This window comes from Thunnus albacares, chromosome 21 (genome assembly GCF_914725855.1).
Source record: "Thunnus albacares chromosome 21, fThuAlb1.1, whole genome shotgun sequence".
NCBI classification, from domain to species: domain Eukaryota; kingdom Metazoa; phylum Chordata; class Actinopteri; order Scombriformes; family Scombridae; genus Thunnus; species Thunnus albacares.
Window position 1 is genome coordinate 10,677,521 of NC_058126.1, and position 12,614 is coordinate 10,690,134.

The 12,614-nt window shown below is 39.5% G+C and overlaps 2 protein-coding genes across 10 annotated transcripts in view; one reads left to right on the forward strand and one right to left on the reverse strand.

Moving 5' to 3' along the window:
• The window catches only part of cacnb2a (calcium channel, voltage-dependent, beta 2a), a 71,658-nt gene extending 69,205 nt beyond the window's left edge, over window positions 1-2,453 (forward strand). For all 6 annotated transcript variants that reach the window (XM_044339710.1, XM_044339708.1, XM_044339711.1 and 3 more), the window contains one exon: window positions 565-2,453. In XM_044339710.1, the coding sequence (XP_044195645.1) occupies window positions 565-1,371 (807 nt within the window). In that variant the 3' untranslated portion in view covers window positions 1,372-2,453. The remainder of the gene's footprint in view (window positions 1-564) is intronic.
• Window positions 2,027-12,079, reverse strand: nsun6 (NOP2/Sun RNA methyltransferase 6). 4 transcript variants are annotated; one of them, XM_044339718.1, is made up of 12 exons: window positions 12,003-12,079; window positions 10,468-10,569; window positions 9,027-9,182; window positions 8,775-8,866; window positions 7,830-7,936; window positions 7,523-7,676; window positions 7,335-7,416; window positions 7,050-7,169; window positions 5,608-5,752; window positions 5,365-5,510; window positions 4,474-4,599; window positions 2,027-4,401 (listed from the first exon to the last, which is right to left on the reverse strand). In XM_044339718.1, the coding sequence occupies exons 2-12, from the start codon at window positions 10,540-10,542 to the stop codon at window positions 4,222-4,224; spliced, it is 1,383 nt and encodes a 460-aa protein (XP_044195653.1). In that variant the 5' UTR covers window positions 10,543-10,569; window positions 12,003-12,079; the 3' UTR covers window positions 2,027-4,221. The 4 variants fall into 4 exon arrangements, with proteins under 4 accessions (XP_044195653.1, XP_044195651.1, XP_044195649.1 ...); XM_044339716.1 differs by having other exon boundaries at window positions 8,775-8,869; XM_044339714.1 differs by having other exon boundaries at window positions 8,775-8,872.
• Window positions 12,080-12,614: the final 535 nt, after the last annotated feature.

Genomic DNA, 12,614 nt, shown 5'->3' on the forward strand with positions numbered 1-12,614 from the left:
AAGGGACAGAAGAAGGAATTTATTTATATTTCTTACCATTAAATGTGTCTTTTTAAAGGCTGTCATGCAGGATAACATCTTTTCTTTTCAGTAACCAATCAAATATAACTATGGATCCATTCAGTAAATGTCACATATCTGTGTGTGTGTAAATGCTGCATAATCCCTCATCTTTAACCCTCTCTCCATCCACTGCCATCACAATGGGAAATGTAAGACTGACAATGAGGAAAACCCTGATTTTGATGAGGAGCAGGAGTGAGCTTGACGTGTGAGTGCTAGCGTGGTGAGTGTGAAGGTTTTGGAGGTGCAAGGAGTCTGTCTTGGTCCTGGAAACTAAAAATACAAACAACTTGAACTTTTCTTTGACCTGTGAGTCCTCCAGGACCACAGTCAACCTCCAAAATTGTGTGTGTGTGTGTGTGTTCAAGTGTGAGTTCAGATGCTTGTATGACGACAAGCTTGAAGTTGATATCACTCTGCATGTAATAAGTTTGTGTGTGTTTGCAGTGTGCTTTCTTTGTTTGTGTCATCTAACTGACTGACGTGTGTTGCTAATCTCAGGGCAGTGGTGCAGAGCAGAAAGGAGATAAAGCGTTAGTGGAGAGAAAAGGCTCCAGAGAGGACCACCAGCACCATCACCACCATCACCACCACCACCACCAGAGCCAGGACCAGGCCGATGCCGACGCCGAAGCTGAGGGGGATGGCAATGAGGAGGAGAGGCCGCTGAGGACGGAGTCATCAAGGAGAGCCCAGCACATCCACCACCGTTCGTCTTCCACCAGGACTGAGCACCACAACCACCATCACCACCACCACCACCACAGCAGTCGAGCCAGGGGCCTCTCCCGGCAGGAGACTTTGGACTCGGAGACCCCCGAGAGCCGAGAAAGCCGAGAGAGCCGAGAGAGCCGAGAGAGCAAGGACTCGGCTTATAACGAGCCGCGCACTCAGCTCCTCCACCAGGAAGAAGAGGAGGAGGAGGAGGAGGAAGTGGAGGAGGAGGAGGAGGAGGACGAGGAGGAGGAGGAGGACGAGGAGGATCTAGGGGAGGGGCACCCTCAGCAGCAGCAGCGTTACGAGCAGCTGCCCCACCGGGACCACAACCACCACCATCACCACCACCACCATCACCGCGGCGGGGCGGAAGAGGCCGGACACAGCACGGGACACCATCGCTCCAAGGAGCGCGAGCAGGACCATAACGAACGGAACAAGCAGCGCTCTCACCACCACCACCGGCCGACGCGTGACCACCACCATCACTACTACGACCGGGACAGAGACAGGGACCGAGAGGGGGAGGTGGCTCCCAAAAAGAGGGGGGATGCAGGGGAATGGGCCAGAGACTCCTACATCCACCAGTGACAGACCAAAATCCCTCCTGAAGCTCATTTGGACTCTCCTGTTAAAGACCATTCTGTTCTCCCATCGTGCTGCTATACCCTGAAACCACAGCATCCTATTTATGTACACTTCCTTTGTAAATGCATCTTTTTCAATGGCAGGATTTTGATTACATAGATACAAATATAAATATATATAAATATATATATATATATGTATGTGTGTATCTATGCATAGACGTCGTTTATGTGTGGATATGCATGACTATTCTCAAATATGCATATTTTAAACCTGTGTTTGATAAAGCATGACACGAAAGCAGAATTTTTTTCTGTACTGAGCTGTGCTTTCTGTGATTAGCATTTTAATTTTTTTTTTTTTTTTGTTATTAATGTTTTTTGGGGGGGGGGGGGGTTTGTTTTGTTTTTTGCTTGCTACCACTTGAATGATTTGATCCTTCAGACTACTGCGAGAGTTGACTGACCGAGTTAGTTTGATGCTGTATTTGCAGAAGTTTTTTTTGTTTAAAGGAATAGTTCGACAATTTGGGGAATACATTTATCTGCTTTCTTAGCAGATGAGAAAACCGATACCACTTAGTGCTATCGATCTTCTCATCTAACTAAAGCGACTGAGTGTATTTCCCAAAATATCAAACCATTACTTTAATTATGTCCATCATCTATTTCTTAGTTCCTTTTTTTTTTTTTTTTTAAATTCTGCGTCCATGGTTTTAACATATTTATGCCTCCTTCGAGGTGCACCTTAGTCTTGCCTTACAAGACAAACGAGTTCTACAATAACTTCCTCTCTTACATGCTGTACTGTTCTCTTTGTATGGGTCCAGAAACATTTTATAACATTGATACACCCTTTATTCTGCACTTTTACTGATTCACGTTGGTTTCAAGTGAAAGCAGTTTGATATGACATTGCAACTTACTGTAGGTCTCCTACCAAAACTCCCATCAAGGTTAATCTTTTATTAAGTCTGACCCCTTTTTCTAATGAATGTTGTTTAACTCCCACTTTAACTTCATAGTACAAAGAATGTTCATTTTAGGAAATCTTCTTTAGTATGTTCCTCAGTATGAATTAAAATATGCATTTGCAAAAACACAAACAATCCAGATGTTTACCAGATGAAGATAATGACATTTTAACCATTTGTTCACTCCCCTGACTAACAGGATCTATTTAATGCAAAGTGATGATGGTTTAAGAGCCTCCAACACAAGAGTCAATTATGTGCAAAAGTTGGTTCGACTTTAAACTTATCATGTATTAATTCATGATACTGAAAATCTGAATTGACTTTAGGTTTGAGTCCACGCACTCTGCCCCTGTTTACAATACCACAATCTTTACACGTCCCCTTTTCTTTCTTTGGTTTTGCCTGACAATTGTAATTATAAAAAAAAAAAAAACTCCTCCATTTCTATGCTACATTGGTAGCACTACAGATTTTTTAACAGTGTACATGTGTATGTACATAATGCATAAATATGAAGAATAAAGTTGGCAACAAAGGACTGACACGGGGAGGAGGGTTTGACGTGTGCTTTTTCAGAAGACCCAGACAGAGGAGGAGGAGAGCGGTGTCTATAAATAGTTATCTGAAACTCTGCTGAAAAATTGAGGTAGTCTACCTCCTGAGTCGTCATGACAACATCGACATGAATGACAATACTGAGGGGATGAATCTAAAATAGGAAGCTGCTTTGTTTTTTTTTCTCCTCCTGCTTGTCCGCACAGATGCTTCCAAAATAGCCAAACAAGCCTTCCCAGAGATGCAGTCCCCTCGTTTGAGCTGATTTGATCACAGGATTTTAATTTTGTTAAACAAAGGAAACGGATATCAAAACCTTTCGGTGCTGCTGCAGCAAGTGGAACAGCCATTTTAATCAGCAGTCTTGCCCCTACATAAAAATGCACAGATGCAGTCTGCTGGCATTCCAGACAGATGTGTGGATGGAGTGATAAGAGTCTAATGGTATTCCCAGGAAGAATGACTGAGCCGAGGTCATTGTGAAGGTCCTCAAAATGCTGCATGACAGGAGAAAGGGCCGGATGTGCGCGTACTGCAGGCACAAATCTATAAATTACTCTCAGTGCAGATTTAATGGACACACATAATTCAATTTGCACCGAACGAATGAGTGACGAGCTCTGTGATTTGTATTTTAAATCAACATTTTACAAGTGTAACCAAGTTGCTTCATATATGACAGACATTTAGAGACGAAAAAACTTTATTTTAAAGGAACTTTGATGATGACAAAATAACTGTAATTTCATAGTGTTGATTCAGAAAGGAGACACCAGCTTAATTTCTCTCTTCCGAGCAGCAGAAGTACTAATTAGAGGTCCTGCTTGTCTTCACCGCTGCGAAAAGACACTAAATTGTTAATACCTCTCATGACCTCTTTCTGCACGCTACTTCCTGATCTACACTCTGAGATCCAGCGAATCCGCTGTCACCATGGCAGCTGTGTCGTCACTGTTGTTATGGCGACGCTAGCACTGCTGCATTTGCCAATACTCATTCAGTCTCTCCCCTTCTCCATCCCCACATGCCCCCACCCTCCCCTCCTCTCTCTCTCTCTCTCTCTCTCTCTCTCTCTCTTCCTTGCGCACAGCTCCCCTGCCCTCAGTGTTTATAAAGCTTATCCCTATATGGCCCGCAGTTTTAGAGAGCAGCTGTTAAGAGGCAGATGCTGTAAACAGCACAGTGAGCGTCTTTGTCAACACTGCCCCGTCAAAGCACACAGAGTGTCGTAATATAAACACTATTGTTCCCATCTGCAGTCTCGTGTGAGGGTTGGCGGTGCCGTCCTGCGTGTTGACGGAGAGAGAAAACATGCCTTCCAGTCAGTTTTTCAGGAACTTGGCAATAAAAAAGCCTATAGTGTCTCTGTCGGCTCTGCAGGGGAGCGGAGTCGACGGATCAGTCTGGTCCCAGCTCAGCTCGGGACTGAACCTCTGCAGGAGGCGCAGCTGCTCAGGTGATAGGCCGGCTCCCAGCATGCCTTCAGCACCTACGTGAGGCTCCTGCGGAAACAAGAGCTTTGGTGAGCTTTCTTTTACATCACCGGACGTATCTGTGAGTCTGAATGTTTTTACCTGAGGCTGAAGCGTGAGGCAGGGGAAGGTATTGAGCGCCCAGGCTACCTGCTCCTCGTTCTCCGCCAGAGTCACCGTACAGGTGCTGTACACCAGGACTCCACCTTTCTTCAACAACCGCACCGCCTGCAAATCACAAACAATCTCTATAGATTTATGTGTTCAGCTCATAAATACATAAAGACATTTTATCGACTTGTCACATAACTCAGAGTCTGTCAACATGTGTTGTACATGAGCGCTGACACATATCTTCCAAAATAAGAGCAGTCTCTTTCTTCAGCCTGCATACTGAATAACCTTGAGGAAACACTGGTGGACACTGATGGAGCACTGCATGTCACTGGGATAAATGATGTCCTCTGCATCGGACTCTAATCTCCCTCCAGTAATCCATCTGCTGGCCATACTTATAGCACAAAAATCCACCTTAAAACAGAGTCCATGTTTATGTATTTTTATATTAAGGAATATGAGAGCTGGACAGTCACAATACATGAAAAACTATAAACCATAGATGTTTTTTTTCCCTTTTAGAGCTTTTTAACACCCAACTGAGTGTAAAATCATAAAAAACTGTAGCATATAAATACAAATATCAGCATCCAAGCATCAGTGGATCAGGTTTTAAAAAGTCACTTAATGATGAGTTATGTTTCTCTCAGTTACAGCTTTAAGTAAACTCCCCTGTTAAAGAATCAAAGGAATAACTCCTGTAAATGTAATTTTGAGGTGGATTTTCCCTTTAGGACATGAATTAAAAGTTCTATAACACAGAGCAGTACAATAACAGCCCCATGCTGCCACCTACTGACCAAAATGAGACACTACCACTCTGATGGTAGCAGAAAGACACTATAACGTGTTGTATCTTTGTGTGGTAAAACATACAGCATGGAATAACTTGCGCTGCAGCGGCTGGTACGAACAGATCTCCTTTAGGCTCCAGGTGCTCGCCATGTTGGGTCTCTGGCCGAGGCCGCTGCAGGGAGCGTCCAGCAGAACCCGGTCAAAACTCTCAGGGGGGAAGGGAGGTCCTGGAATACAGACAGTGGCATCCATCTACTATGTCCTGGGTGTATTCATGGATAAATATTCATAGAGAGGAGCTGGTGTGGTGCTGTCACTCTGTACCTTCAGCTTCCTGGGCCGGGTCGCTGCTCACAGCCTGAGTGCTGTTGAAGCAATAAGCTTTGATGCAGCGCAAATGCAACATTTGGGCATTTTGACGAATGCGGTCAATCTTATTTCTGATCCTGTCCAGAGCCACGACCTCACCCTGTGAGACACAGAAAGTCATCAATAATACCAAAAAAAATCTGTTATATTTGCAGCTTCATAGGATATAATGTAGATTGTCTTGGATGAATTTTATCTTCATTAAATATGATAATATTGACCAGAAAAATTAATGTAATTTAATACACCTGTGCTTTTCCTGCAATGACATGCCCTAATACTGCTGTCATTTGTGTGTGTTATACAGGTTTTGTGACTATATTTTGTGGTAGTTTAAGTGTCTTTTGTCCACTTGATTTACATGTATTAAAAGAGCAAAAATATTCTAAACATCTTACCATAACTCCATAAAGCAACACCACAAACTGTTAGGCAGGGCTATTATTTTCATTATCGATTAATCTGTCAATTATTTTCTTGATTAATCGACTAGTTGTTTGGTCTTTACAATTTTCCAAAGCTCAAGATGCTTAAATGTCTTCTTTTTTCCCGACCAACTGTCTACAACCCAAAGCTATTTACTGTCACAGAAGATTAAAGAAACCAGAAAATATTCACATTTAAGAAGCTGGAACCAGAGACTTCAATATTTTTTCTTAAAAAATTACTCAAAGCGATTAATTGATTATCAAAATAGTTGGAGATTCATTTTCTGTCGATCGACTATCATTACAGCTCTACTGTCAAGACATTTTAAGTTTCAGAGACGTAGTGTTTAATGCAGGACTTTTCTACTGGATTCAATTTCAATTCATAGCAGATTTTGATTTTTCAGTTACACTTTGCTTCATAGATTAGTTGTTTGGTCAGAAAATTGTAAAAAATGTCAATCATTGTTTCCTAAAGCTCAAGAACCAACCGAAAATAAAAATAAAAGATATTAAATCTACTGTCACAGAGGACTAATGAAAACAGGAAATATTCACATTTAAGAAGTTGAAACCAGAACAGTTTTGCATTTTTTCTTTAAATACAAGGAATCGATTATCAAAATAGTTGGATTCAATTCATTTTCTGTTGATCGACTAATCAATGAATCAGCTAATTGTTGCAGCTCTAATCATCTACTCAACTCAAACAGTCCAAACCAGAAAATCAGGTGAAATTCACAACTATTGGATTGAATTACAGCAGATTTCATTCACTTTTGCTGTTTGTCAAACTAAATAAATCCCTGTAACTAGATAGTTCGATTGATAATTTGATTACATTACAGATAACAATGAGCATGAATTCGGGATTTACGAGGAAATCTTCAAACCCTGAATATTCTCTGTGGTCCCTGTAGCAGTTGACACCTGCAGCTTGACTGTTCATTAACTCTGCAGAGGTTGTACCTGATCTCCCATGAGTGCAGCGATGTGGCAGGTCTTCCCTCCAGGCGCAGCGCACATATCCAGGATCCGTTCTCCAGGACGAGGCCCGAGCACGTGTCCCACGACCACAGAGGGAAGGTTCTGACGTGTGTGTAGATTACTCACATGTTAGTTTATGACTGGCCATCATTCATAAGGGACTGTTGCTTCGCTTAATAAAATCCAACAGAGGCCTAATTTAACCAAATCATCATTCTGATACTGATAGATACAATACTCTAGCGTACATTTTTATAGAAGAATTACCTGTAGGAACACCAGGCTGGGTAGAACGCCATCAAATGAGGGACTCTGATAAAGTGGCTCAGTCATACGGACACCTATACCTCTAAAACAACAGAAAACAGCGACTGAATCGTTCTCCTTTTTGAATTTTATATGTTCAGTGTTTGACCAGTTTGCAATATTTATACAACAAAAGAGTCAGACTCTACTTGACAGGTTCATCAGTGCGGAAGATGCTGGAGCGGTCCATTTCAGCAACTCCATTTCCCACAAACACTCTCTTCCCCTGGAAGCCCAAAGCCCCACGGGTGCACTTTCCCTCCAGGTCAGAGAGCACCGAGATGACATCACCAGCCTTCATGTCTGAGAACAAAAATTACACTTCGATACTTAGAGAAAAGAAACAAATATGTGCTTAAATTTGTTTTACACACATACAGCACCAGTCTAAAGATTGGACACATGTTTTCATTCAAGGGAAATGGAAGATTTTGTCTGTATATATTTGACTCTTACATTTGGGGCTGGCAACAATCCCGGGGGCGAACACATGAGCGCCTCTCAGTACAGCAGTCCCACACTGAGCACCGACCACCACCTCTGAGCTGAGCTGCTTCACAGGTCTGGGAACAGAAGGGAAAAGACTATAAATAATAATATAATAATAAATAAGACTATAAATACTAAATGCTGCAAGGACTATTCACTATTCATATCATTTTCATTAATGTCTAACTCGATTCATCAGTTAGTCATTTGGTCTATAAAATGTCAGAAAATTGTGAAAAATGTTGATCAAAGCCCAAGATGCAACCTGAGATGTCTGATTCCAGCTTCTAAAATGTGAATATTTTCTGGTTTCTTTAGTCTTCTATGACAGTAAACTGAATATCTTTGAGTTGTGGACTGTTGGTTGGAACAAAACAAGACATTTCAGGTTGCATGTTGGACTTTGAGAAACTTTGATCGACATTTTTCACCATTTTCTGACATTTCATGGACCAAACAACTAATCGATTAATCAAGAAAATGATAAACAGATTAACTGATAATGAAAATAATTGTTGGTTGCAGCCCTAAAATGGTTAATTTTCTGTGAATCAACTAATCAATTAATTGACTAACTGTTGCAGGTCTAATCATCTACTCAAACAGTCCAAAACAGAGCAGAGCAAGAAATATTTGCTGTGTCTGTATTTTTTTCTGCTGTTCGGGTGAAAAACACTTGAAATCACATCTAAAACGGTGCAAACTACTGGAAACCATAAACCAACTTTCTTCATAGTCATTCCTGTGCACTGAATGCGTCAGTGTTTTTTTCTGTAGTCATTCCATGTGGGTTTGGCCTTACGTAACTCCAGTTCAGCGGTCGGACTGATACTGCAATTTTATGCTATTTCTGTGTGGACTTCATATGCACATTCACATTTGTCTGACTTTGTTCTAGCGTTCCTTGCATACCTCGGGCCGTCAACAGGAAGGAGCAGCACATCTGGAATGCGCGGGTGTGGAAGAATCTGAAGGGAGACCTCCTCTGATGATGAGCTGCACATCTGCTGCTTCAACAACAACAACAACAAACCTCTGTATGATTATAGCTGCATCGACCACAGACGCCACTGTGGGGCACCAGCATGCATAAACAAACAAAGTCCTAAAATATATCCATTTTCTCACTCCGTCTTTTATTCCTGCTACAAGACAAAGGCTCACCTTCTTCAGCTCTTCCCCTAACTCATGTCGGATCTCTTCCAAGGGGGCGAGATGAGTGCTGGCCCGTACACAAGTGTATGAGGGGGGGTGCGAAAGGCATGTTAGCAGCTTCTGGAAACGACATTCTGCCTCCTGATGGCCCACTGCAGCCAACAGCTGAACGCAACAAAGAGCAAAATGAAGGGAAAGACCAAAAAAGAAGAAATTGACTGGTTCCAATAATCACTAAACAGCTTTTTTTGCCGTTTAAATCAAATTCTAAAACAGTTTCAGCGTTTTAAATGAAGCAAATAACCTGAAGCAGCTTCTAATATTAAAATAATAACTTTCACCTGAACTAACATCATTAAACAAAATGAATATTAACAGTTTCCAGTGTTGTAGCAACCATTAAGGACATAAACGTGAGTTTTTTTAAGGCTGATTCTGGTATTTCTTTGTTGCAATGTTCTCAATATGACTGTTTTAGTCCAAAAAACAGGCACTGAAAGAGCATTTAGACTGACAGAGATAAAGTTTACTGAAAATATAATAAACAGTTAAATTAAAGTATAAAATGTAAGGTAGAAATATTAACATCACGTTAACATTTTTGATGGAAAGTCAAAGGTTTCTTAAGCTCAGAATCAGAATTTCTAAAATCCAATATATTTTAATAAAAGAGATCCTGTTATCTATAGAATATATATAATAAATATAATATATATCTATATTTTTATAATCGACTAATTATTTAGCAAAATTTTCACTGGTTCCAGCTTCTCAAATGTGACTATTTGTTTCTTTTTTTTATGTCATATATGATAACAAACTGATTATTTTGGGGGTTTGGGATTTTTGGTCGAATAAAACACAGCTTGTGAATATATTAACTTAGGTTTTTGTAAATTTTGATGAACATTTTTCACTTATTTCTGAAGTTGATAGACAAAACGATTCATTGATTAATCAGGAAAATAATCCACAGATTAACTGATAATAAAAATCATCCTCAGTTGCATTGCTAGTTATCTCTTCCATTGAAAACGGAGCAGATGTCTTTGTATGATGGGGTTTTTTTCCAGAGGAGAGAAATTCAACATTTTGCTTTCAAGAAACACATTAATTTAGCCCTAAAACTACTGATTAACCTGTTGATTACTTAGTCGCTTGGTCTATAAAATGTCAGAAAATGTTGAAAAATGTTGATCATTGTTTCCCAAAGATGTCTTTGTTTTGTCCTGACCAACAGTCCATAAATCAAAGATATTCAATTTACTGACAGAAGACTAAAGAAACCAGAAAATATTCACATTTAAAAAGCTGAAACCAGAGAAGTAATATAATTTTTCCTAGAAAAAAAAAATCACTCAAAACATCGAAAAATTGATTATCAAAATGCTTGGCGATTAATTTTCTTCCAGTTGACTAATCCAATAATCGGCTCTACATCAGTTCCTACCTCCTTGTTTAAGAAGACACTCTTAAGATAATCAGTGACTTCTGGCCTCAGAGATATTCTTGGGAAAATTGACATTTCTTCTGCTCTTAACAAGACTTTGACCTGCACAATAAAAAAAAATCCAATCAATAACAGAAAACATATCTACTAATGACAGTGATAGAAAATAACTCAAGTACTGTACTTAAGTACAGTTTTGAGGGACTTGTACTTTACTTGAGTATTTCCATTTGATGCTACTTTATACGTCCACTCCACTACATTTCAGAGGGAAATATTGTACTTTCTACTCCACTACATTAATTTAACAGCTTTAGTTACTTTTCAGATGAAGATTTGACACAATGGATAATATAACAAGCTTTTAAAATACAACACATTGTTAAAGATGAAACCAGTGGTTTCCAACCTTTTTGGCTTTTGACATCTTACAAAAAGCAGTGTGTAGTCGGGGTCACGGTTCAGATGTCTATGAGTTGTTAACAGCTCCATCAAATAGTGATTTTTCCCTCTAAACGTCTCAAATGGTTTCATTTCAATAAATGTTCAAATGATCCAATATTTCACCAAAAATCAAAGATCAGAGAAAAAGTCCAAAAACTGAAAACAGATTTGTGTATCAGAACCTTGTTTTTTCTTCTTTTCCCATTAATCATCACACGACCCCTCAGATTTATCTGGTGACCCTTTGGAGGGGCCCGACCCCTAGGTTGGGAACCACTAGACTAAACTAGCAAACTGTATATAAAGTAGTTGAAACTAGCTCCACCTCCAGCAGCTACAACATTAACATGCTGCTCTAACACTGATGCTTCAGTATTAATAATCTAATGATGTCATATATAATAATATATCAGTCAGAGGGACAAAACACTACTTTTACTGCAATACTTTAACTACATCAAGCTGCTAATACTTAGTAGGATTGTTCATGCAGGACTTTTACTTGTAATGAGTATTTTTACATTGCTCTATTGGTACTTTTACTAGGATCTGAATGCTTCTTCCACCACTGAATAATGACAGTCAGCTGCAGTAAATATTTGACAGATGTAGTTTTCTCGTTTGTTGAGTGGTTGAGGTTGAAAAACTCTTCCGCACTCTGGTAGTTAATTACTGACACATCTTTAACAGTGAACACTGTGGTTTATTAACGCAGTAATAAAACAGACACTGCAGTTTTTATTTCAATGTATCCTGTTAATTCTTCTCTTTACGTCCGTCTCTTATTGGCAAAATCTGAATTAAAGGCAACAAATATGAGATATTTAAATAAGAAAGTCGATTCGTGATAAGCACTTGAGGTGGTGGCTGCTCCCAACATTAGATAATGTCTTATAACAGACTTATTTTATGTAAATACAGGTCATATGTATAATCTGAAAGCTTTATCACTCGAATCACTTTAACCAGACAACCTTATTCAACACGTCTGCTCCTAATATTCATATTTAATAAGTGGTGAATTAAAGTTAAAGTCTATTATAAGTGAAACAGCAGCTTTGATGATATTTCAATAGTTTTGAGGTACTCACGTTGTGTGCAGGGATGTTTTGACACGCCCGTGCTACAAGTTCCGTACACGTCACTGCGTATTGGTCACGTGACACTAGTTGGATTTATGAATTGAAGTAATGCAGCCTGTTGATTTTCCACAGCTGCAGACCATTTGTTCCCCTGTTGTATTTCATACTGGGATGGCGTTGTGGGAAATATTCCTTAGAGGAAAGTCTGGATTTTATCCTTCAAATATCTTCTTGCTAATAAACGTGAGAGAAAACTTTCAGACTGCTCCATAAATTCTACTCATGCAGTTAAATCATTTCTTTTTAAATACAAGAAGGACATTGATACCTGTTGTGTCTTTTGTGAAACCAGCGATGAAACACCTATGCATCTGTTCTGGTCTTGTATCCACAATGTGAAATTTTGGTTTTGGATGTTCTCAACTTTACTCAAATGTATTTTTTCAATTGCTTTTTTTTCTTTTAAAGATGTTTTCCAAAAAATGTTAAAGCTATAAAAACTATTTACAACACTCCTGAAAGATGTGTGTTGATATATATTTATTTTAAATCTATTTTTTTCATTAACCTTATTAATATATGCTTCTCCCTTTCCTGTTTTTGTTTTCTTGTGTGTATTAT

Bases quoted from the DNA above. Each gene is read 5' to 3' on its own strand.
- nsun6 (XM_044339714.1), bottom strand. From the start codon at position 10,542: ATGTCAATTTTCCCAAGAATATCTCTGAGGCCAGAAGTCACTGATTAT. The intron at 9,183-10,467 runs GTAGGAACTGAT...TGTTGCGTTCAG, and splicing joins GTGTCTTCTTAAACAAGGAG to CTGTTGGCTGCAGTGGGCCA. The intron at 4,600-5,364 runs GTATGTTTTACC...TGTGATTTGCAG, and splicing joins AGCGCAAGTTATTCCATGCT to GCGGTGCGGTTGTTGAAGAA.